The sequence below is a fragment of the Oreochromis aureus genome, linkage group 22 (assembly GCF_013358895.1).
Source record: "Oreochromis aureus strain Israel breed Guangdong linkage group 22, ZZ_aureus, whole genome shotgun sequence".
Classification (NCBI taxonomy): Eukaryota; Metazoa; Chordata; class Actinopteri; order Cichliformes; family Cichlidae; genus Oreochromis; species Oreochromis aureus.
The window spans coordinates 6,159,602-6,185,927 of NC_052962.1; the positions used below are offsets into that span (position 1 = coordinate 6,159,602).

Genomic DNA, 26,326 nt, shown 5'->3' on the forward strand with positions numbered 1-26,326 from the left:
TGCGCTGGCAGAGTCAGTGAAAGCTGATATAATGGCATTCAAACACTCCTATTATTTCCGTGCATTATCCTTTTTTTTCCTTTAGTCCTGAATACTTAATGTCCCAAACAAATACTTTCAGAAATGAATAAATCTCCACGAAGGTCGACTCAACAGAATGTTGTTTCCAAAATCTACAAGGAGTTTTAGACAAATTCAGGATTGTTAAAGCAGGATTAAACCAGTCATTACCAGCGCTGATGTCAGTGGCTGATATAATCCTCTGATTATCTTTCCTTCTAATGCTCGCTTTGGATCTCAGGTGGTACCAATTCAACACCCGTTGCCCGGGAGAGATCGGTCTGCTGTAGACGAGAGGCAGCGTGCCTCAGTATGAGAGCCTGGATGTGCCCACCGATACAGCAGAGAGATCAGGCTGGTTTTTAAAATGCAAAACAATATGACACCACTCACGTCAGGCCCATGCTTTATTTATTTATTTATTTATTTTTCATCTTGCTCGCTTATAGTATTGATTCAGATTCAATGACTCATCTCACTGCACCAACAGATTTAGTCGATGGGTGTCATAAACAGCTGTCACAAGTTTGGCAGTTTAACACCGAGGTATTATATAGCAACTGCTTCTGCAAGCAGCGAGTCCCACACTGTGTTCAGAATGAGAATGACTGAGGGCCACCTTCTCCTTTCCAAGGCCGCAGCCATCTCTCAGCGCCGTCTGCATGTCGTCTCTCAGCCTCAGTCGCTCCCCGCTATGTTGTGGCAGATGTCTCTTGATGACTTGGCAAGATGCTATAACACTGAAGTTACTAAGACGACCTTAGGGTAACACTTTGGAGTGCATTAGCAAAGTTGTTCCCATTCTGAGTGTCAAGAAGCACAAAAGACGCATCGTCCCTGCCTGTTGTTTCTGTTTCTGAAAACTTTGTTTCTCTTTAATCTGCAGAGTTTTTTCGACGGCTGGGATGTCACAAAAAAGAAGGACAAGACCAAAGGGAGGCACGATAGCCTGCTAAGCCGTGAGTATTTGTGTACTGAGCCATGTGTTGAGTTATTTGTGCCGTGGCTTAGGTGTGTTCCACTTTTTTTCCTTACTGTAGGTTACAGCATACCTTACCATTTCTTTTTATATGCACACTGTAAAGTAGATCACCATTTTACAATTCCACTGCCTGTATCCTGTGAGTCAGCCAGAGGTGCCCAGTAATAGCTTTTACTCCCAATGGAATGGCTGTTGATTCTTGTTAAATATGTGATTAAGGTATGATTAATTAAAATTGATTGTTTAACCGTGTGTTTAATGATGTTTTTGAAATGTTTGCCTCTATAGGAGGAATACTAAATGCCTTACTTATTGTATTTTTCAGAGCCCTTATACAAAAGTGTCAGAAATTACTTTTATGTCATAAAGCTTCTTAATGGAGGAAACTGCAATCTGCAGGAGTCACGACTGCTTTTGCTTTTCCTCCTATTCCTTCTCTGTTATTTTTCCATCGTTTTCAGAATCTGCCTGATCCAGGTAAAGCATTGCTTTAGTGGTAGAGTTTAGTTCTATTAAACCAATAGTTTAGGTAAAGGAGGCATACTGGATATTGCTCATTCCTCCTTTTGAAAGAAAGAGTACACAGCGACTGGCTGTGAGCACAGCAGCAGCAGCATCTCTATCTCACTATGGCAGATGAGTCAAAATATATTACCAGGCAATGCAAATGTAATCATGGGGAATGGGAAAGTAGTCCAGAAAAATATATGCAGAGCATTTGATCATCAATCGGTCCTAAAACAGTAATTGCCACTGTTGTTGGTGAAGCAGTTATTAATCTTTAACTGTTTAATATTTGTCCAAATGTCTGTGCCCTACATGGCCAGAGTCCTGCGTATATATAGCAGAGCTATTGAGAGCTTATAATTGTAGGTGGCCTCTCCAGCTTCTCTTCGACTCAGGCTCAGTTGGCTGTTGACTGCTGACGCCCTATATCTATAGTTTGGCTTCTCTTAAACTTTCACGCATTATTTGTTGGTCTTTTTTTCTTCTAATATGTGTGTAGAGGTGTGTGTGCAGGAATGAATTAGGCCATGTGTTTGGATGTATGAATATGCTCGCTTGACTGTAACTGTGTGTTTTAAAAATGCTATAGAAATAAAGTTATTAATAGCTTTATTATTAGCTAACCAATACCCAACACCAGTGGCTTGTTTGACCCAGCAAAGGTAGATCTGAACCCTGACAGTTTATTAATTGTATAAATCATTGTTCAAACTAAAAAGGATGAATGTACTATGAATAACAAGCACTGGGAATGCTCAAATTTAGAACATGATGATGTCAGCTTGCTATGGTGTGACTGTGACATCATAGGGGATCATACTGAAAAAAAGTTTGTTCTACAGCTCTCTCCGTGCCCTTTGATATGGCATATTACCGGATATAGTTTCTTGACATTTTTTTGAAGGTCAGCTTTGACCTTGAGTGCTAACAATGAAGGCTAAGGTCAAATGCTTACCCAGCCTACAAACTCATGCCTCCCAAGGCCTGGTATACTGCTGTGAAGTTTGAAGGTGATCCATAAAAAAATGTGGGTAATATAAAGTTTTTACTGATTTTCACATTTGGTGTGATCTCGACCACACCAAATGATCACACAAACTTTGGAAATGACAAAAAATGGACAGACTGAGATAATAATCAAACACTAAAATATTATATATATATATATATATATATATATATATATATATATATATATATATATATATATATATATATATATATATATATATATATATATATATATATATATATATATATATATATATATATATATATATATATATATATATATATATATATATATATATATATATATATATATATATATATATATATATATATATATATATATATATATATATATATATATATATATATATATATATATATATATATACTGGATGCAAATACCTCTACATACTGATGAGTGATGTTTTATGCATTATAGATGACCGTCATCGAGTCAAGCTCCACTCCCTTCTTGCCGATCCCAGTTCCGATTATGTCAATGCCAACTACATAGACGTAAGTTACCTTTACTTTTATTTTTCCTTCTGCGTCACCTCATACTCCCACATCTCTGGCCTTGCTGATCCTACAGCTCTGCCTTAAGAGCTCATATTAGTTGTCTTTTATTGTTTTTGTTAACCTGGCGCTTGACCAGCAGTCAACTCCCCATGCTGTCAGCTAAATCCGAACTATCATTTAATGACTACACCCACAGCGTACCATAATATCTATCTATGTTAGTACATGTAGGCTTTGAAATGAGATTTTATCTCTATATCTCTAAAATTCCAGCAAGAGCCTATAAGCTCTGAGCAGCAGGCCTCGCCCAAGTGCTTTTGTAAGGCAATATTGAGCATTGAAATTGGACCCAATATAACTCAGGTGATCCTTTCATATACTTTCAGATATTGTGATCTCACCTACAGTTCAGCTCGAGTGAGTGTCTCAGGGAGCCTCTCCAGTCCCAGCAGCAGTTTGCTCTCCCTTGAGATGCAATCTCTGCAGCTTTGCATTAGATGGAGCGACAGTGTCTGAAGGACTTTTCCTTCAGCGCAGGTCAGGCTGTGAGCTCTGCTGCTCACTCATAAATAGAAGGGTCACTTCAAGGGGACTCTGAAAAAGCTCTCCACAGTCTTCCCTTTATGTAGTCTGCTGAAGTATTAATCTCAGGTTTAATATGAGTCCGTATAATAGGCTGATTGCTCTGTTGCACCCTTTGTTTCAGCAATTGTTTTGTGAACAAAAGAAAACGTAAGAGGCAGATTTGTGGTTGTGGTCGCCTGACTCAGCATACGCGAGTCCCATCGGTTAGAACTGTGTGTGGCCACTTCATCCCCTTTAGTGCTCCATGATGGCTCCATTAGAACGAGTGCTCCAAGGACCTTTGTGCCATTAACTGTGCAGGCTACAGCACCACTTGCATGTCATGCCAAGACCCTTGGCTCAAAATACTGCAGGGAAATGATTCCAAATGATTCATGGAGGAGGCCAAGGCTGGAATAATGGAACATTGCTTTTTTTAAAGGTTAAACTGAAAAGTTTAGTAGTCTTCTCATTCATTCACGTGCACATTTGCATGTCTTTCATTTTGCAGGGGTAGCAAAAAACGACATTATTATGTAAAATCTTTAGATGAACCTTGTTTTTGCCATCTAGGCTGACAGATGTAACTCCAAAAGATGCAATTAAATTTCAGGGGACTTTGATATTCTGTTAGGCACTCGGGAAGTGATGCCCGTTACAGTTGGTTGCTTTCGATTAAATGGAAGTTTGAGAATGACTGAGCAAACCAATCAAAAAGCTCGAGATAAAATTCTGGTTTAGCAAAAAGCTCAATATACCATATTTATCATTGTCTCGCTTATCATTGTGCGTCACCTGGGGAAGGCAATCTGACCAAGATTATTTTGCATGGTACTCAAAGCACCATTAAAGAACAATTCCGGTTTCATCAGCTTAGTTTATTCAACTTTCAGCCGCATCATTTAGAATGTAATTTAGTTTTTGGCTTTCTCAATTTGCAATAACGCTGCAAATAGTAACACAGTACATGCAGTGTTTAGCAAATGTATTAAAACCACCATCCAATGTACGGTTTATGGAACAGCTGCCCAAAATTAATATTATTGGTAATTACTATTATTTAATATTTCTGCAATGGTTACCAGTATGCACAAGCCATTTAATCAAACTGATATTTTTAATCTGTAAAGATTATTTTGGCCGAATGCTTAGTTTTATTATAAACTGTGACTTTCAGACTAGTTTTGTTGCTGTATCAAACTTTTTTTGCATTTCTCTGTGTTCCCAGATCTCAGCTTAGTTCACCATAAAATTAACACAGAAACTGTATCTTCTGTCTAAAAAAGAAAACTGGTATCTTTGTGACGTTAGACGGTCAAAAAGTCAACACAATTTTTTTTTAATTTAAGGCAAAACTGTGGTTATGGCGTATATACCACTCCACCCTCTTCATTTTTTTTCTCACACAAATTTTAACTAAGAATTTATCCAGACTGGACATAACTTCTATGGAATCTCTGAAACAACTGCAATTTTATGAACAGTTCATAGCATGTATTGAGTAACATTTTGTAGTTCCTGAGGCACCATGTCCCCTCCTTCTCTACAGAACTTATTAAAGTGTCATTGATGTTATTAAGAGCATGGATAACGCTGGGTTTTTACTGCTCTCAGATGATGACCTGCTGCTGCACTCTTTTATCTTTTTTGCCCGTTTTCAACAATCTAAGTAAAGACGTATGATTGAACTACCCATTCTCTTCCTGCAAGACAAATGATTAAAAGACTGCGGTTGCTATATTACAAGAGTTGGCCTTTATTGCAAAAACATGGAAATTAAAGATTTCTGGACATTATTCTCTCCACAGGTTTCCAGTGCAAACTGCTTTCTAACCATTTCATAACCCCTTTCTTCTGGTCTTTAATCACATTAACTAGCTCTTATTTCCTCCCCTACTTTCCTTCTGTATCTCTCTCTGTTCCCCACCCTCCCTTGTTTTCAACCTTTTGGCATCTCTTAGATTCGGATAAACAGGGAAGTAAGTATCTTGCTTCTCTTCTGCTTTCCATCTTCTTCTTTTCATGCTGCCCCCTCTGGCTCTCCCTGCCAGCCCTCCACGGCTTTTCTTCTTCTTTTCTGGCAGATCCTCCTTCACTTTTCCTCTCTGAGCTGCTGAGCCTTTCCACTTTTAGCCCTCACTGTTCCTCTGAGTTTTAACTTTTTTCTCCCAAACTGACCGTAGCAGTCTCATCCATAGTCAAATGCTCACCTGAAGTTTTTGCTTAATATCAGTCTGTTTTTTTGTATAAAATGGCTGATAGAATACTACAGAGGAGAAAAGACGAGGTCAAAGCTCATGTTTATACACACACAGTATGACAGGAGGCATTGTAAATATATATAGTGACAGTGAACAGTGAAGAAAACCCTGCTTTTCCAGTAGTATGAGAGCCCATATTTATCAGGCATCTCAGAGTAAGATAGTAGGTGCAAGATCACACTAGAAAACAAAAAAACCCCAATTATCTTCACAAAATAGATGTCATCGTCGGCTTGACTAAAAGCTAACCTGGTACTAAGCCACGAAAGCACACCAAAATAGCAAGCTTTCTAACTGCCTGTCATAGATATGCACATGTTGATGAAACAGCTGAGCTTGATGCATCTCTGCTGTCGCAGCCTCGCGGGCTGTCTGGCTCTGGGCTCTGACCCGTTTCTATATAAAATCTCAGACTTTTGTTAATTTACAATATCTGACTGCTGCGACCTTGTTTCATATCACAGCAAGTCATCTTTGGGTTAATTAATCACACACCGACTTATGTCAGGAGAAGAAAAAAGATGAATATTGTAATTAAAGATGTGAAAATGTTATTTGACAGTTGCGTGTGTTGTGTCAAGTAGTCTTAAATCATCCATATTAGCTAAATGTCAAATCTATTTCATAGCAATAAGCAAACTGTTAACTTCCTGAAAGTATAGCTACAAAAGCATCTGAAGCTGCACAACTTCTTCAGAAATCAAAACACTAAATAACACGTCTGTCAAATCAAATGCTGACAGAACAATGAGTTTGCTTAAGTGGTGGCGAGAACTTATCCGAATTACATTTTGCTGGCAGTTTTTACCTGAAAATGCCAGAGAACTGCCTTTTTAAAGTATTTATTTAGAGAATTTATTTACTCTGCAGTGGAGAAGATACTTCAGTGGAGTCAGGACAGATAGAATAGATGGACAACATTATAGTTTGATCCAATTTTAGAATCCTCACCCCGAAATTCAGTCATGTATCATCAATGTTATGATAGTCTGCAGTTAATAAGGGCAGTTCTGTCCAAATTTTCAACCATGTGTGAAAGCTCTGCATGAATTGATGGGCAGATGCAGTTTTGCTGTTCAAAGTACTACTGAGAGCAGGACACACATGCAACAGTAGGAGATGACTTCTAACTGCCAACAAAGTGATTCACATCTTGCTGCTGCCCACATGATTCGAGTAAAGAGAAATACATTTTCTAGGAAAGGCTTTCTATTTACCAATACCAGCATGAGGAAAATGATGTTAACGGGAGTGTACATATTAGGAGCTGTTTCTTTTTTTTTAAGATAATAATAAGATTGGTACAAACATCTTGTAGCAGCTTTTGAGTGGGATGTACTGTAATTGCTCCATTTACACAAAGAACTCCACAGGATGTTTCTTTGTGGTTTTCTTTCAAACAGGAATAATTTGTGTCCCCTAGAATCTAAAATACAATAGCAAAGTATTGAATATAATATGAGTAAGATTTGCTAAAATATATACTTAGCCTTTTTTCATGCTCATCGTACACCCGCTGTTATTTTGTTTCTCATGCAACTGCTTTACAAATGCAGGCCGTGGGTCTCGGCTGAATTGCTTATTCTCACAGTTTTAAAAGGAGGACACAAAACTCTCTCTGACAGCCTCGACTGCTATCAGCGAGGATGATTAAAGTTCCTACAGGATTCTGATATGCAATTCTGAGATGCATGATGGATATGAGTTCATTTCACGAAGGCCTGGTTTTCCTTGTCACAGGTTGTAGTTGGAACGAGCCAAATTTGTCAAAGCAAAACAAACTGAGAATCGTTTTTTCCGTCTTATTGTGATGGAATTGATAAGCATTCCACGTCTGCATGTCTTTACTTTTTCTTTTCAATCCATTGTGAATTCACATCGCTTCGTGTTTTTCTGCTTGCCTGCTGTTGGAAACTGTGGTTGCCAAGGTGACAGACAGGAAACCGGTCAGCTCAGGGGAAACTCGGCAACGGAGGCTCATGGGAATGGGTTCGCTGCAGTCTTTCGTAGCGATGACCATCCATCTCAGCATTGCTCTCCGGCATGACAGTTATGGAATGTAATTTGTGTTCCTGCTTGCTCAGTAGTGCATACATGTATATGAGCTCGAGGGGCTGCAGGGACTGCGCTCTGTGTGTGTCTGTACAGTATTTTTACAAATGTTTACTGAATACAGCGGCTGCAATCACTTTACCTGTGATTCATGAGAGAGCGCACTAATCTTAATTCTGGGGATCTATCATGCTCGACTACTTTGCATTCAGCACACAGGTCTTTGCCTGGTGGAGGGCCAGAATGCCACTAATAGCCTTCCAGGCCGTGCACACTGTATCATAACTGCACTAATGCCAAGCAGAGCAGAAAGGAGACAGCCAGATCAGTCAGTGTCACTCAGGTAGAATTACTCCCAGAGCTGAAGATCGCTCACTTGTCAATCTACCTTTGATCAGCAGCCCAGGCTGCATGCAAAGCAGCACACACTAGGCTCCCTTTGAAATGCAGCTCCCTTGCTCTGGAATGAATGACCTGGCTCGGAGACAGGCAGAGAGAAACTTGAATTAATGCCATTTCTTCCTGCATTATAATTCAAGTGAGATTCTTCACCCAGAGCTAGGGCCCCAAAACAGTCCAAAGAATTTTTGGCTGGTCAAACACACACACATAGTTCTCAGAAAGATCTTCAGTCAAAGGTGGAGCAGACCGCCTCTCGCCAAGGCCCGAGCTGGTCCCAGAGTTCACGTTATCATGTATCCCTGTAATTATTAACCCTCTGTCTGATTTCTTTTTTTCTTATCTCCACTCTCTGTCCCACAGGGCTACCAGCGATCAAACCACTTCATTGCCACTCAAGGTGAGTGTACGGCACGAAACCCAGCAGCAGTGTGTCACCGCTGGTATTTCTGATTGTTTGCAGCGCACTTTGCACAGCAGCAGCCCAGCTGACAATATTAAAATGAGTTAGCTGAATTAATAATGTGTAAACAACAAGGAGCCCGTGTTGCATCACGTTCACATCTGGATTTCCACCACAAACAAGCCTTTTCCTCCATCTGTGAGAAACGACAGCCGACTGTACCCGTCAGTCAGCCGACACTGTAAACTGCTGAGTGTCGCTGTGTCTGAAGTTCTGCTTCCGTCTCTCTCCTCCCTGCCATCTGCATGTGTGGCACAACATCTCTCTGATGTAGTTTTGATACACTATATAGGCTGCATTTCCCAAGCGGCACACTCACGCACACCCTCACCCAGAGCGAGACAGAATGAAAGAGAGACATGCACTGAGAGAGAGAGAGAGCAAGACATTTTCTCTGTTCTCTGCCGACTCTGATCCTGTTTATTCACTGAATGTGTTTTTCACTCTGTAATCCCCCTCTGATTTCTTCCCATCTTTCACTTTGCTCTCAGTTCTGCCGCTTCTCAAAAGTAACCTCTGAAAATTTCTCTCCTTCTCTTTCTTTAACGTTTTGCTCTTCGTGCATACACGGGTGCAGGCAGGAGGTGGAAGGAGTGCCAGTGTGACTTTCAAGTAGAAGTAAAAATTTACTTTGGGTTAAGATGTGGTTGAAAAATCAGTCCACAAAATGAGAATGAGAATGAATTGAAGAATGAGACAGAGGAGTTCCTTTATTTTGGAAATGAATGCTCCATGCTCATTTCCTGTGTGTCAATTCGCCCGCTCACCCTCCGTTCATGTCTGCTCTACTATTAAAAGCTAAATGCCCCAAAATAAATCTTTTAAAACAACTATGAGCTTATTAAAACAGCTGGGCAGACCAATAAGCACCTTTACTTTAACACTTTCACTTTCACAATATGCAGAGTTTTCCACTGTAATTCCCCTCACAGGGGCATCATGTCACAAGAAAATCCCAGAAATTGCCAAATATAATCATAACAAAAATTTCTGGCACAACTTCACCTACTTCCAAGGTGCATGGAGAGGATGAAAGAATTCACAAAGCAGGAACTCCAGCAACACTTGAGGGAAGATGAACAACTTTAATAATTGACCGATGACCCTGATGAAGGCCACAAGCCGAAACGCGTCGTTCAATTATTAAAGTTGTTCATCTTCCCTCAAGTGTTGCTGGAGTTCCTGCTTTGCAAATATAATCATAGCCAGTTCAGTGGGCTTTCCTTTTTTAAACCAAGTCAAATGTACAGCATCTCCAAAGTCGCACATTTACCACTCCCTGTGCTGTGTATGGGACAGTTCACATTTCACTGGATGTTGGCCAGAAAATGAGATTGGTCATGACTGCTGAAAAATGTGGTGCTACACATTGTATCATTCTTAGAAAGAACTTTTTGTTCCAATGTAGAATTTTTGAAGACACTATAGAATAATAGTAATAATCCTGATAATTGTATCCACCCTAAAATTGGGCAATCCTATAGTGTTATAAGTGTCTATAAGGCAGTAAATACACGACTGTCTTTACGTAGCATTTTGGGAGCGATTTTGGACTCAGAAATATGTTCTGCTTTGAGTTTTCTGTTCAGTAGAAGGATGGCTCTGTCAGGACTGTTATAATCCTGACATGTTAACAAAAGGACATTTTCCACCAACTCCTGTTGAGCCAGAGAATAGAGAGTAGTGATGTAATGAGGCAACTGTTGTTGTGATTTGGAGCTGTATAAATAAAACTGAATTGAAATTTAATTAAATGTACTTTGGTACAGAATATTATCAAAACTCTGTCCCGCATAGATAAGGTTGTGTAGCCCTCTGTCTCATATACAGATCAGGATCCTCACTCTTACCTGTAACTGTTTCTGTGTCTTCACCTTGACTTGACTTACACTGCAGCTCTGAAAGTAGTGAGCCACAACAGATAACACTAGTTTGTCGGAGCATCTTTGCAACACTGGTTTAACACATAAGTGTTCTATAGTGCGGAAAAAAGCAGTAAAAAGAATAATCTTGCCATTTTTTCAAAAATATTATTTAGCTCAATTGAATCCATTAAACTATGATCAGCTCTTATTTGTTTCCCTGCTCTAACATACATTAATTTGACTTTCCAGTCTCGCACAAATATGATACACATTTAAAATTCTTTTTTTTCTGTTGTCATTGATGGAGAAATAAAAAAAATAGCTCCAAGCTCTGTAGTTGATGCTCAAATTAAATTAATTAATTTAAAATGGAAAATAACTGATTATACTCTGATATTCAGCCTTAGGTCTGACGAGCTTAGACTTTATCTTTACCTCAGACTTTATCAGCACTTTACATTGTAAGTTGTTAAATGCAACTTACAGCACAAAGCAAGCCATATTTTTGGTGAGAAAATTACTTTTAGAATATATTAAATATAAGTTTAATGAAAACTAGCAGCTATAATCGCCTGTATCACTATTAACTTAATGGAACTAAGTTTAATCATGCATAACTTCAAGCCATAATTCAATCTAAATGGTTGTTATATAAAAATACAATTTCTTATTGTTTTTCTCTTCTCCTATAGAGTTGTGATGAAGGCATAAAGAAAGAAATTAGCGATAGACATCAAAACTTTTTTTTTTTTTTAGCAGGTCTTAAAGTTTTATTTCCTGGACACTTTCAGCGTCACTAAGTGGGGACTCAGTTCTGAAATACATTTGTTCTTTAATGATCAGAAGGTTGCTGCTTTATTTGCTGTTTGCTGAAAGTCTAATTAGATTTCCTTTGTCGATTGTAGTCTAATATATTCATGACTTTGGGTTCCTCAGTTACCATATGTTTCATTTTTTTTTTTTTTGTTTGTTTGTTTGTTTTCTTTTCCGCCTGTCCCGTTTGGCTCTTTTGCCATCAGAATTATTGTCTAAAGGTGAAGAAAGATGCCCAACGGATTTACTTTACCAAATGGACCATCCCAGCCTTGCCGTAATGGTCTATTTGATTCACCTTTTATTGTTTATTTTATTTTCACTTGCTGAATATGGGACAGACTTGACTGGGGGAAAGAAAGGGGAGAAAGAAAGAGGGAAAGAAAAACAGCTGAGAAGAGGGATGGGAATAAAGGGCAAAAAACAAAAACCAACAGAATAAGCAGACAAAAAATACATATATCGATCACCTGGATCACCTGTTGAGAAAGAAAAAAGAAAACAAGCAGAAGAAAACAAGAGTAATAGAATAAACAACATCACAATGATATATGGGAATATGACAGTAAATACTAAATATTAAACATTATTGTGCAGCATGTAAGATCGACAGCGCACAGTGTGCTTTGAGGTAGGAGCCAAAAAGGGTGTAGTTTGTGTGTGATCACCCGTGTGTACACCTGTGAGCATGGACGCGCTTGTTTTTAAAAGCTTCCTTCATGTAATGATCTGCTAGAGGGTGTGGGGGGGCCACTGCCCCGTCCTCCAGGGCATGAAGCAGGTATGGAGGAGATCAAAACTCCAGACATCCAGAGGCCCCAGAACACAAGAGACCAAGGAAGACCAACAGAGGGGCAGCCACGCCACTATCCCAGAAAGAGCTGAGGAGAGTCCCAGATGAGGGGTCACTCAGCAGCCGCAGAGCAGAAGCCAGGGGGGGTGTTGCAGTGATGTGCCCGTGAGCTCCGCCGGCAGCCAGCTGTGCCTGAGTGACCAAGCCCCAGGCCGAGAGGCCGAGGGCACCCCACCCCCGAAGTGGCCCGAGTGAGCCCCAGGCTCCAGGCCCCGGCATGCAGCCACCAAGGAGTGAGCTGGTGTGTACCTGGACGCCCATCCCCGGACACAAAGAACCACCAACGCACTGATGTCTGAGGGCGTCCGCCACCGGCAGGGGAAGTGGTGGGGGGAGATAGGCCTCCAAACCTTGGAGGGCCTGAGATGTCCCCAGAGAGGTGGCGTCTGATACCCAACCTGACATATAGACACAGGCATACAGGCACACACAGATACAAACATCCATTCCCACCCTCATGCTCTCATAAGCAATTACTCCACACTCAACCAACGTTGAGACAGACATAACGAGACACTGTACACACAATCACACTCCCCAAGCGTACTCTAAGAACCGGGTCTAGGTACCCTTGCCCCTGGAGGGGGAAACTGCACCCAGACCCAGGTGGTGTTACCCTTTTCCCTGCGGTGGGGAGAAGCAGACCGCCCCAACTCCGCAGCAGCAGGGAGGCCCCACATTCCAGACCCCAGTCGGACGGCCAACTCCTCCTCCTAGCCCCCCTGCTCCAGCAGGCCGCAGAGAACGGGGGTGTGAGAAGACTCCAAACCTCCCTCCACCCGCTCACATGTAGTGTTGATGTATGTGTGTTCTAAGGTGCATTTAAAACCCAGGAGGGCATGGAGCTACCTGCCAGAGAGCAGCAGGTAAGCGCATAGCCCCTCCTGCTAGCCCTCAATGTCTACGTGTATTTAAAATTGAGAGGTGGGCAACGACGCCAGGGGTGAGGTGTACACCCTGATGGTAATTTGGAGTCTGTGTTGCGTGCCCACCCCCAAGATCCTATATGTATGTGTAATGAGTGTGAGTAATGTGAATGTCTAAGTTGTGAGATAAAATTGAGGCAGAGGCAGCCAGAAGGGGACAGAGGGGGGGGGGATGCCTCCTCTGCACCCTAGTGACACACCCTTACCCCAAGGCCCTGCATGTGTGGGTGATTGTGGTGGAGCGGGAAAGGGAGGTAGCTGGAGATGGGGAGGGAAGGAAGGGAGGGGCAAGTGACCCCTCCCTGGGGCCAGCTCCCCCGCTGACCCCAGTAGGCACCCCCATACTCTGCAACCCGCCAGAGAAAGGGGGCCCAGGCCCATCCGGACCGGGGCCCAGTGCAGCAGCGCCGCCCGGCCCCACAGAGCCCGGGACAGCCCACCCGACCCCACCACAGAGAAAACTGCACCCACCCCATCATCCACTCATCTTCCAGACTACACAAGGCAATAGACGCCCAGGCTGAGATCTTCCTCCACCTCTCCTGTATCTCCCCCTCGTGCAGAGTGAGTTCCTGAAGAGAGGAAAGCTCCTGCAAGATGTGACAACCTCCCCCACCAGCTGAAGAGCCCCCCAGGTGGCTCGATGCACTGGCGGCACCCCCATACACCCACCCGCCCACAACCCCGGCAACACACCAACCAGGACCCAAGCCCCCGAGGCCCGGCCATGGCCCCAGCCTAGAGACGGAGCGCCCCCAGAACCTCACGCCCGTCCCGGACCCAACCAGGGGCAGTCAGGCTACCAGGCCAGTAACCCATGTCCGTCAGCACAGACCCTCCCCTAGCCCCGCTGCACGCAGCCACGAGGAAACCGTCACCTAAGAGCCAACAGAGCCCTTAATTGGCCATGACCGCTACCCCGGGTTGAGCCCCCCAAGGAAGATGCTCCCAGGGAACCCCCCGACGCCCTAAGCCTGTCCCTACCCCCACCCCCACACCAATCACAACAGTGAAGGTGGGACCAAACTATGACCCCCTCACCCCCACTAGGTGATGGAGCTGATCAAAGGTGCCCAGAGCAATTGATCTGATGTGGTGGCAGAGGCTGTATCAAGACTAATGTAATCTAATAGATAATTTCTATATTGGTTAGAATTAAGATTATTTTTATTTTTCCAGTTCACGAGGACTGTTTTCTTGGCTATGCATAGGGCAGTGAAAACCATATGGGCTATATTCTTTTCTGAAGTGACATTATCTAAGCTGCCCAACAAACACACTAAAGGGGAAGTTGGAATGTTACATTTCAGACACTTTGATAAGTCTTCACATATCTCACGCCAAAACTTCTGAACTGGTGGACAGAACCAAAGAGCGTGGATATACAGTGGCTTGCAAAAGTATTCGGCCCCATTGAACTTTTCCACATTTTGTCACATTACAGCCACAAACATAAATTCCATGTGAAAGACCAATACAAAGTGGTGTACACGTGAGAAGTGGAACGAAAATCATACATGATTCCAAACATTTTTTACAAATAAATAACTGAAAAGTGGGGTGTGCGTAATTATTCACCCCCTGTGTCAATACTTTGTAGAACCAGCTTTTGCTGCAATTACAGCTGCCAGTCTTTTAGGGTATGTCTCTACCAGCTTTGCACATCTAGAGACTGAAATCCTTGCCCATTCTTCTTTGCAAAACAGCTCCAGCTCAGTCAGCTCAGCTCAGATGGACAGCGTTTGTGAACAGCAGTTTTCAGATCTTGCCACAGATTCTCGATTGGATTCAGATCTGGACTTTGACTGGGCCATTCTAACACATGGATATGTTTTGTTTGAAACCATTCCATTGTTGCCCTGGCTTTATGTTTAGGGTCGTTGTCCTGCTGGAAGGTGAACCTCCGCCCCAGTCTCAAGTCTTTTGCAGACTCCAAGAGGTTTTCTTCCAAGATTGCCCTGTATTTGGCTCCATCCATCTTCCCATCAACTCTGACCAGCTTCCCTGTCCCTGCTGAAGAGAAGCACCCCCAGAGCATGATGCTGCCACCACCATATTTGACAGTGGGGATGGTGTGTTCAGAGTGATGTGCAGTGTTAGTTTTCCGACACACATAGCGTTTTGCATTTTGGCCAAAAGGTTCCATTTTGGTCTCATCTGACCAGAGCACCTTCTTCCACATGTTTGCTGTGTCCCCCCCATGGCTTGTGGCAAACTGCAAACGGGACTTCTTATGGTTTTCTGTTAACAATGGCTTTCTTCTTGCCACTCTTCCATAAAGGCCAACTTTGTGCAGTGCACGACTAATAGTTGTCCTATGGACAGATTCCCCCACCTGAGCTGTAGATCTCTGCAGCTCATCCAGAGTCACCATGGGCCTCTTGGCTGCATTTCTGATCAGCGCTCTCCTTGTTTGGCCTGTGAGTTTAGGTGGACGGCCTTGTCTTGGTAGGTTTACAGTTGTGCCATACTCCTTCCATTTCTGAATGATCGCTTAAACAGTGCTCCGTGGGATGTGCAAGGCTTGGGAAATCTTTTTGTAGCCTAAGCCTGCTTTAAATTTCTCAGTAACTTTATCCCTGACCTGTCTGCTGTGTTCTTTGGACTTCATGGTGTTGTTGCTCCCAATATTCTCTTAGACAACCTCTGAGGCTGTCACAGAGCAGCTGTATTTGTACTGACATTAGATTACACACAGGTGCACTCTATTTAGTCATTAGCACTCATCAGGCAATGTCTATGGGCAACTGACTGCACTCAGACCAAAGGGGGCTGAATAATTACGCACACCCCACTTTTCAGTTATTTATTTGTAAAAAATGTTTGGAATCATGTATGATTTTCGTTCCACTTCTCACGTGTACACCACTTTGTATTGGTCTTTCACGTGGAATTCCAATAAAATTGATTCATGTTTGTGGCTGTAATGTGACAAAATGTGGAAAAGTTCATACTTTTGCAAGCCACTGTAATTGTCCGGTGAATTGGTTTGGCAGTGTGAGCAGTTGTTGGTAGACGTAAAGCCCATCTTGAACATCCGATGACCTGTATAGTGCACTCTATGTGGTATTTTTTATTGAATTAATTGAAGACTGGGATTTCTAATTAGATGAAAGGTTTTTAAGCAAATCTGAGACAAGAAGTTTTGGTCTAAGTTAACTGATAAATCTGCTTTCCATTTTGCAATAGGAAGTGATATTGATTCATCTGCTTTAGAAAGCATTCTGTAAATTTTGGAAAGTAATTTGGGGGTTTTAAGAGTAAGAAATTGAACCACACTTGGTGGTGTTTGTAGTTCAACTTGACCCGGTTTAAATTTCTTTTTTACTATGGATTTAATTTGTTGATATTCTAAAAATCTTTTCTTCTTGATCCCATATTGTGTACCTAGTGTTACGACCCGGCTCGTAATGACTGTAACCAGCGCAGGATGTCACGCGACTTCCCACGCCCAAACAGACACAGCCACAGCGTTAGATTTTTAACAATAATTTATTTACACTAATGGCACAATGGGGGAGTATATACTTCGGGGTGAGCCAAGGCCAAAACAATAAACAAAACTCAACCTATGCTTCGGTTCCCCTCTAACCTGTCCACGGAAAAGAAAACAAAGAAATAACACAGACTGACCTCCCTGGTCTAAAAACACAGGAGAAAAGAAGGCATCTCAAAATAATCGGCAGCTCACCCCTACTTACTCCGCACTTCACACACATGCCCGACTTTGTGCTAAAAGACTCTAGCTGCGGCCGCGCCGTCTGGACCAGAGGCAGGTGCATGGGAAGTCTGCCACACATCCCAACCAGTGCAGCTCTTCAGTCGCCCTTTTGTAGCTCACGGCCACCGCAGGAACCAGTCACATCAGGCCGGTCATTAGGTCCACCAATCACAGCCGAGCCCCTGCACAGGTGAATTTACATACATACGTCACACAACAGATAAACCAACAGCACACGTAACACCCCCCACCATAAGAATTAAATAATTCCTTGCTTATTTAATTCCCATCCGCTTACACTGCTCTAGATAAGGCATCAGCGAAGACATTATCAAGGCCCTTTTTATGACTGATCTGCAGGTTGAAGTCTTGCAACAGAAGGGACCAGCGCATGAGTCGCTGATTGGAATTTTGCATCCGCGAAAGAAACACAAGTGGGTTGTGATCTGTGAAAACCTGAATGAGCACGGAGCTAGACCCCAGGTAGACCTCAAAGTGTTGCAGGGCTAGCAACAATGCAAGCGCTTCCTTCTCGATGGTGCTGTAGTTTATTTGGTGTTGATTGAATTTCTTCGAAAAATAGCAGATCGGACGGTCCACTCTGTGTTGATCTGCCTGCAGCAGAACCGCACCCGCTGCGGTTGCGCTGGCATCCACCTCCAACTTAAACGGAGAGTCAAAGTTAGGGGCTGCTAAAACTGGAGCACTGCACAGTAAAGCTTTCACAGACTCAAAAGCAGTTTGGCACGCCGCAGTCCAAGTGAAGGATTTGGTTGGGCTGACTAGGTCAGTCAGGGGGGCGACCACGGAGGCAAAGTTTTTACAGAATCCGCGGTAGTAACCACACATCCCCAGGAAGCGGCGTAACGCCCTCCTTGTTTGTGGGACCGGATACTCGATAATAGCTTCCACCTTTGCGGTTACGGGGCACACTCGCCCGTGACCCACCTGCTTTCTGAGGTAGGTGATGGTGGCTTTTCCAAACTCACATTTAGTCAGGTTCACAGTGAGCGATGCTTCCTCGAAACGCCTGAAGACAGTGGAGAGAGTTTGGAGATGACTGCTCCAGGAAGCAGAATAAATGACCACATCATCTAAGTAGGCGTCACAGTTTGGGACCCCGCCAAAACCTTAGCCATCAGGCGCTGAAAAGTCGCCCGGCGCATTACGCAAGCCAAAAGGCATCACGGTATACTGAAGGAAGTGATCGGGGTAACGAATGCAGAGATCTCAGACGCTCTTGCAGTTAAAGGACCTGCCAATATCCCTTCAATAAATCCAATTTGGTCACATAAGTAGCGGACCCCACCCGATCAACACAATCATCCATCCTAGGTAATGGGAAAGAGTCGGCTTTAGTGGCTGCATTCACCTTTCGATAATCTGTGCAGAATCGAGGAGTATTGTCTGATTTGGGCACTAACACGCATGGTGAGCTCCACGCACTAGCACTAGGAACGGCCAAGCCATGCTCTAGGAGATAATTAACTTCTCTCTGCATTATCTCCCTTTTTAGTGGGTTCACCCGGTACGCATGTTGTTTAATTGGCTTATGCCCCTCCACATCAATGTCATGACATAAGACAGTCGTTTGGCGCGGGTGATCAGAGAAAAGCGACAAGTTGTCCTTTATCAGAGTAATGATGTCAGTTTGAGCAGCTTCAGGTAATTCAGCAACAAATGATTCAAGATCATTTAAAATCACTGAGTTCTTCAGCCCACTACCTAAGACATCTTCCTTCCCAGATAACCCGTCATCCGACGGTTTGTAAGCGGAGAGGGTAGCAACAGCGCACACCGAGTGCGCTGTTGTATTTTGCTTGCGAGGATGGAACAGTTTCAAGGTGTTCATGTGGCAAACCCTGGTTTTTCGCCGCCGATTCGGAGTGCGTATCACATAATGGCTGTTGTCGAGTTTACGTTCAACACTGTAAGGACCAGCGAACTGCGTGAGATAAACTGGACCCCACTACAGGCAACAACAACAGCACCTTCTCCCTGGTTGAAAACTTCTGTCTACAGCTTTCTTGTCGAAACGAGCTTTCATTTTGGTTTGCACTTGCTTTAGGTTTTCCCGGCTATTTTCCACGCCAGGCGAAGCCTGTCTCAAGCTGGCTTACGAGTCATGTACACTACACGGCTCCTCCGGAGCCTCCGACAACCATTTTCCCTCAAAAGTCGGAGAGGGCCTCGGACCACATGTCCGAAAACCAACTCAGCTGGGCTAAAACCCAGCGACTCCTGTCTAGCCTCTCTAATGGCAAATAACAGTAGGGCAACCCCTCATCCCATTCTTTACCAGACTCCAAACAAAACTTACGTAACATAACTTTAAGGGTTTGGTGGAACCTTTCCAAAGCACCTTGACTTTCGGGGTGATATGGACTGGACGTAACGTGCTTAGCATGTAGTTCATCAACAACCTGCGCAAAAACTCTGGACATGAAGTTGGTGCCTTGGTCCGTTTGAATGATTTTCGGCAACCCAAACACAGAAAAGAATCTGATCAAAGCTTTAATGACCGCTTTGGCTTTCACAGTACGCAGCGGAATGGCTTCCGGAAATCTCGTTGCTGAGCACATTATAGTAAGAATGTACTGATTACCGGCTTTTGTTCTCGGCAAAGGTCCCACACAATCCAGTATTACCTTTTCAAAAGGTTCACTCATCACTGGGATAGGTGATAATGGCGCAGGTGGAATGGGTTTGTTAGGTTTGCCCACCAACTGGCAGGTGGCACAAGACCGACAGTAAGCAGCCACATGTTTCTTTAAGCCAGGCCAAAAGAAATTACGCAGCACTCGGTAATAAGTTTTATTTACTCCGAGATGCCCAGCCATGCCGGCATCATGTGCTAAACTTAGCACCTGATCACGATGTTGAGATGGTACCACCACCTGTGTAACACTTGATGTGCCACTCTGATCAGAGGACCACCGCCTCATTAACACGCCATCCTGCAGAAAAAAACGGGGAAGGATGCTTTCCCCAGCCGTGGCAACGGCTGCAAAACAGGGACTCAAAGACCTGTCATTTTCCTGAGCGCTTATCAAAGCTTCTTTATTCACATCCCCGCTCAACGCCGGTGTTAAATTTAGCACACTGCATTTATCCCCCACACTGTCTTTCACCCCAACACAAGGTTTTTGCTCCCCAGCCACAAACGTATCTGCGATACTAATGACATCCGCAAATTTGCGCGCTTGCACCCGTAACAACAGCAAAACGGGAAAAACTGTCGCTTTTACTTGGTAACATCTGAGGCAGCCACAGGGGTATCCGTCACCTCAGGCGGTGGAAACACTTTTCCCCCGGCCAGATCGTTGCCCAAAATAAATGACACACCTTTAAACAGTAACTGTCGTCTTATGGCAACCTTCACAGGCCCGGTTGTGATGGGTGAGTGTAAATATACTCGGTGGAGGGGCGGCCGAAGAACATTCATCTCAATCCCCCACACTAACACATCCATGTGGCAGGCAGTTTTATCCGACAGTGGCAACACATCGTCTAACATAAAAGATTGATGCGCCCCGGTGTCTCGGAGAATAGTAATGGGAACCCTGTCCTCTTTTCCTGCCACCGAAACGAAGCCTTGGGAAAGAAAAGGTTTAAAACGTGACTCTTCCTCCACTTCTGGGTCACACCGCTGCATCTGTTCAGGACAGGTAGGTGGGGAGACTACTTTAATGAACCCCACGGGTCCCTTAGACCCTCTGCGCTGCTCTTCCGCAGCGCAGGACAACTGGCGATCAGGTGACCAGACTCACGGCAATAAAAACATTCCCGCCTGTCAGTTTCCTCCTGCCTCGCCCTTTGGGTCTGTTTAGGGAAGTTCTGTCTCTTTTCCTGTACCCCCCCACTTCGTGCCGCCCGGTGAAAAAACGACTTTATGTGTGAGGATGAACTCATCCGCTAAAACCGCTGCTTTTGCTAGGGACGTCACCTTCTGCTCATTTAAATACACTACCAACTGACCCGGGAGACTTACACTGGAGTAGCAGCGCCCAAAACTCCTTAGGCCAACTCAATGCAGCTGCTATACGCTCAAAAGCGCTAAAATAGGAATCAACCTCAGCCTCCCGAAACGGAGGCACTAGTCTAACGTGTTTGGTGATGTCAAAACTTGGTGGAGAAACTGTGGATGTGTCAGGGTGACCTGAGACGGGTGTGGAGGCAGCGGCCACAGGTGTTAAGACAACGGCGGGCTTGCGCTCCAGCTCCAAAGCTCTAACACGGAGGTGCATAGCCTGCACTTCAAGCTCCTTAGCACGCACCTCCGCCTCCCTAATACGGAGGGTCAAACGGAGGTCCGCCGCAGCAGACCCTGCGACCCAGATCCTCCCATACACACACACACACACACACACACACACCCACACACAAAAGAAAAGCCGGCCGAACAAACCGCAGACCACAAAACGGGACAAAACAGACGAGCCCCCAAAATTGTTACGACCCGGCACGTAATGACCGTAACCAGCGCAGGATGTCACGCGACTTCCCACGCCCAAACAGACACAGCCACAGCGTTAGATTTTTAACAATAATTTATTTACACTAATGGCACAATGGGGGAGTATATACTTCGGGGTGAGCCAAGGCCAAAACAATAAACAAAACTCAACCTATGCTTCGGTTCCCCTCTAACCTGTCCACGGAAAAGAAAACAAAGAAATAACACAGACTGACCTCCCTGGTCTAAAAACACAGGAGAAAAGAAGGCATCTCAAAATAATCGGCAGCTCACCCCTACTTACTCCGCACCTCACACACCTGCCCGACTTTGTGCTAAAAGACTCTAGCTGCGGCCGCGCCGTCTGGACCAGAGGCAGGTGCATGGGAAGTCTGCCACACATCCCAACCAGTGCAGCTCTTCAGTCGCCCTTTTGTAGCTCACGGCCACCGCAGGAACCAGTCACATCAGGCCGGTCATTAGGTCCACCAATCACAGCCGAGCCCCTGCACAGGTGAATTTACATACATACGTCACACAACAGATAAACCAACAGCACACGTAACACTAGTCTGTCAAATGGAATAAATTCTGTTCCTTCTAGTATATGTTCTAAATATTTGATTCCTTTACCATTCCAATCTGAAAAGTTTATCATATTATTGTTTTGTAATATGTCAGGGTTGTTCCAGATAGGTGTGCGTTTGCATGGGATTAATGAAGACTCTGTCAACTTCAGAAACTCCCACCATGCTGTCAGAGAAGAGCTAATGTTGACGCTTTTGAAGCATTCATGTCGTTGGATGTTTGAGCTGATAAATGGTAGATCTGAAATCTCTAGATTATTGCAAAGTGCTTGTTCTACATCTAGCCAAGGTTCATCTAAGAGGGTATGTTTTAGCCATCCTGAGATAAACTGAAGCCTGTTGGCTAAGAAGTAGTACTGAAAGTTAGGTAGTTCTAATCCTCCTTTATCCTTGGTCTTTTGTTGTGTTTTTAAGCTTATACGTGGGGGCTTATTTTTCCAAAGGAATTTGGACATATATGAATCTAGAGATCTGAACCAATCTTGTGGCGGTTTAGTTGGGATCATTGAGAATAAATAATTTATTTTTGGTAATACCATCATTTTTATAGCAGCAACCCTTCCCATGAGTGATATGGATAGACATTTCCACTTAGCCAGATCACCTTCTACTTTCTTTAAAAGTGGGATATGGTTTAATTTAGTTAGATCTGCAAGCTTGGGAGAAACATTAATACCTAAATATTTTATATTTCCCGATTGCAGTGGAGTAGAAGAGGAATTATGGAAGGAGCAATTAATCGGAAGGACTGTAGATTTTGACCAGTTAATTGAGTAATCTGATATTCTTGCAATGTTGCACGTTCTTGCATTTTATGCCCTTAATTACTGAATTCTGTCTAATTGCTGCTGCTAGTGGTTCAATAAAAATTGCAAACAGTGAAGGGGAGAGTGGGCATCCCTGCCTGGTGCCCCTCAGGAGACAGAAGCTGGAGGATGTCTGGTCATTTGTTCTGACACAAGCTGTTGGGGAATTATATAATATTTTTAACCAGTTGATGAAAGAAGATCCAAAACCAAATTTGTGTAAAGTTGCAAATAGAAATTTCCAGTTAACTCTGTCAAACGCCTTTTCTGCATCTAAAGAAAATATTGTAGTTTCAAGGTTTTTACTGTATGAGTAGTCTATCAAATTAAGTAATCTACGTGTATTTGTTGATGAGTGCCTACCTTTTATGAAACCAGTTTGGTCAGGATGAATTAAGAGGGGGGTTATTTTCTCTAGTCTCTTCGAGAGAGCTTTGCAGATTATTTTAAGGTCTACATTTATAAGGGATATTGGACGATAGCTTGAGGGATATTTAGGGTCTTTACCTGGTTTTAGCAGGAGATTAATGTTTGCAGAATTCATATTTGATGGAAGTCTGCCATTTTCTTTGATTTCCAACAACGTTCTGTAAAAAACTGGTGCTAGAATCGTCCAGAATTCTTTGTAGAATTCTGCAGGAAAGCCATCTGGACCTGGAGCCTTATTATTGGGCATACTTATCAGGGCTTCCTGCAGTTCACCTGATGTCAGTGGCGAATCCAGTGCAATTGCTTGAGAGTCTAATAATTTTGGGAGAGTTATGTTGTCTAAAAACTGATCAATTTCCTTTTTAGATGGGTTTATTTGTGGTGAATACAACGTTTTATAGAAATATTTTACCTCTCATCACAGCTTTCCCTGCTTCCCATAGAACAGAAGCTGATGTTCCGGGAGTGTCATTATAGTCTAAATATGAAGTCCACTCTTTTTTAAAATATTTAATAAAGTCTTCATCTTTAAGCAGTGATGTATTAAATCTCCAGTTTTTACTTGGCGTAGTATTATTCTTGTGCATTAGTGCTAAAGATACAGGAGCATGATCGCTGACAGCTATAGGGTGAATCTCAGTGTCTGAAATGTCCCTCAGCAGTGAGCTGCTGACCAAAAAATAATCCAGACGAGAGTAGGAGCGATGAACATGTGAGAAAAAAGTATATTCCTTACTGGTGGGGTGAAGGGAGCGCCATGCATCGCAAAGACCAAAGTCGCTCATATACTGTTTGATTATATTTATGGACTGCCAATTACGCTGAGTTCCTGCTGTATTGTATGTTTCATTTTTTGGAGATCTGAATCTATCTGAATTTCAGGAGCGGGACCAAGCCTCCAAACACGCCCCTTACGGTTCTTATCTATATATGACCCCCCTAATTCTACAAGCTGTTTGCTCTTGTTTTGGGGCCCTACCCTTCCTCCCCTTTATCAATTCATTCACTTCTCATTAGTACATGGGGAACTGCCACCAGTCCCCTCCGAGGCCTTCCCCAAACCGCAGCTCAATTCATGTTTAAGCCATTTGCCTTTTTCTACAAAAAAAATGCCATCAACCTAAATCAACCTTCGGCCCAGGTAGTGAATTGTTTCCTTGAAACAAAATCAATTCATAAAAATGTAAAATGTAAAAGTAGCTGAAATTATAAATAACACTATGGAAATAAGTTATAGTTGAGGAGGTATTACTTTAGTTGTGAGACTCATGTACTGTAGAGTGCACATACAGTGACTCATTATTAAAGCTGCAATTTGCCCCTCATACTCTGCACACTCCTAGCATAATGCTGTGCATACGTGTGCCATAAACCCTGGGTGGTCAGCTGTGGCTATGTGTTGGGTTTGATTTGTTGTATCTTAGATGAGTCGTAAGACAGCTGAGCTCTTGCAGCAGGTGCTTTGGGCTAGCTCTCTATTATGTCCAGGGGAGCGGGTGGAGATGGGTGATAGGAGAGGCAGACAGGGAGGAGAAATGCTAAGTGTACTCCACAAACTCCGGTCCTCAGTGGCAGCAAGTTGTGCTGTGCATACAGATTCACCCAGCTGCTGGGATCAAACATGATCCATCTCTCGCCTGACTGCCCCCTCCCTCTGGTGATGTATTAGTGCGCTTCTCCTACTGCTGAAAAATTATCATCTCGCATATCTAATACACATAAAATAAGACTGCAGCGATCGCTAACAGGGGGGCGAGCCATGAATAACCTGTAAGGAGGAGGAAAAACAGTGGTTAAAGTAGCTGCCCACGTGCGCACATTAAAACGTACTCAGGCTGGAGCTGACTCACCTTGGGTTGACTGGAATCAATACAGACCAGTACACGGCTGTTACGAAAGCCAGAGCTCTTGTCATGCTCTGATTTTAACAGGCAAGTAACGTTGTTCCTCCTCCTGTTGTCTTTGCACGTTTGCCCTGGGGCATGTAGTCAAAGGCATGCTTTTTGATTCCACAACTGTGCAAATAAAAGCTGTGAAAACAAGCACTGCTTTATATCTCTTTCTATTTATTTATCTGTTGAAACACAAAGCCTCAGAAACCCTGTATTGGCTTTCTCATTTAATTTTTACACAAATTAGAGTTATTTAAAAAAAAAAAAAACACCTGAAGCTCTCTGCCCTCTTTCTCTCCTTTAGTCATTAGCATGAAGGACTTTTGAATAGGGATGGGTACCGGTATCCAGTTCTGACATAAACGGTAGTAACCAGACCGAAAAGCAGCGCACATTTCGGTGCTTTATTTCGGTGCTTTTTTTTTTTCATGAGATGTCATACACTTTGGATTCTAGCCAATCATTTTACCTTTCCAAGGATAGTAGGCGGGCCCAGGTACGTACGTTCTTTTAGAGCAGAGCTACAGATTAAAAATGCCCAAGGCGAAGCGGTCAAAAGTCTTGCTGTACTTGCAAACTCAGCAGCCTGCAACAAGTGCTTTAAGCCCCACACCCCCGGTACCGCGAGCAAAAAGGAGGAGATCACGTTTAATCATTTATAACATGGGGTGAGAAATATAAGTCCAGACATGTGTGGTATCCACAGAAACCTCTGAATCTCAGCTAAAATGTCATATAAACCATTTCTACAACCAGCAAATTCGACGAAAACAAGCCATGATTAAACGAGCAGTTATTTAAAAGCGCACAAGTCGGCTATACAAACAAGGCGAACCAGAAATTCTCCAGACTTCATGTAACCGGCTAAAGAAAGGCTGGTTATCTTCCAGAGCTATCACCAATTCCAAACACCAAGTTTCACCACACTCTGACCAAAATTCACTGAATGAGCCGCAAAAGAAGACCACAAAAAAACACAGCGGCGCAAATGCGCTAAGACAGAAATTGGCTTACCCTCCAGATTTCCTCCGTTATTTTCTCCGGTAGCCGGTAGCCACGTGATTATCAGCAGTTACCACGCCTACCTAGCCGCATCAGAGTCGTTTTCCGTCAACAACCTCCATTTTAGACCCACCTATAGACACGTGACTGGACAGACG

The 26,326-nt window shown here is 43.4% G+C and overlaps 1 protein-coding gene across 3 annotated transcripts in view; it reads left to right on the forward strand.

The window, feature by feature from the left end:
* LOC116321133 (receptor-type tyrosine-protein phosphatase U-like) overlaps positions 1-26,326 on the forward strand; it is a 261,081-nt gene that overhangs the window by 210,924 nt on the left and 23,831 nt on the right. For all 3 annotated transcript variants that reach the window (XM_039605707.1, XM_039605708.1, XM_039605709.1), the window contains exons 18-20: positions 947-1,019; positions 3,000-3,076; positions 8,719-8,755. In XM_039605707.1, the coding sequence (XP_039461641.1) occupies positions 947-1,019; positions 3,000-3,076; positions 8,719-8,755 (187 nt within the window). The remainder of the gene's footprint in view (positions 1-946; positions 1,020-2,999; positions 3,077-8,718; positions 8,756-26,326) is intronic.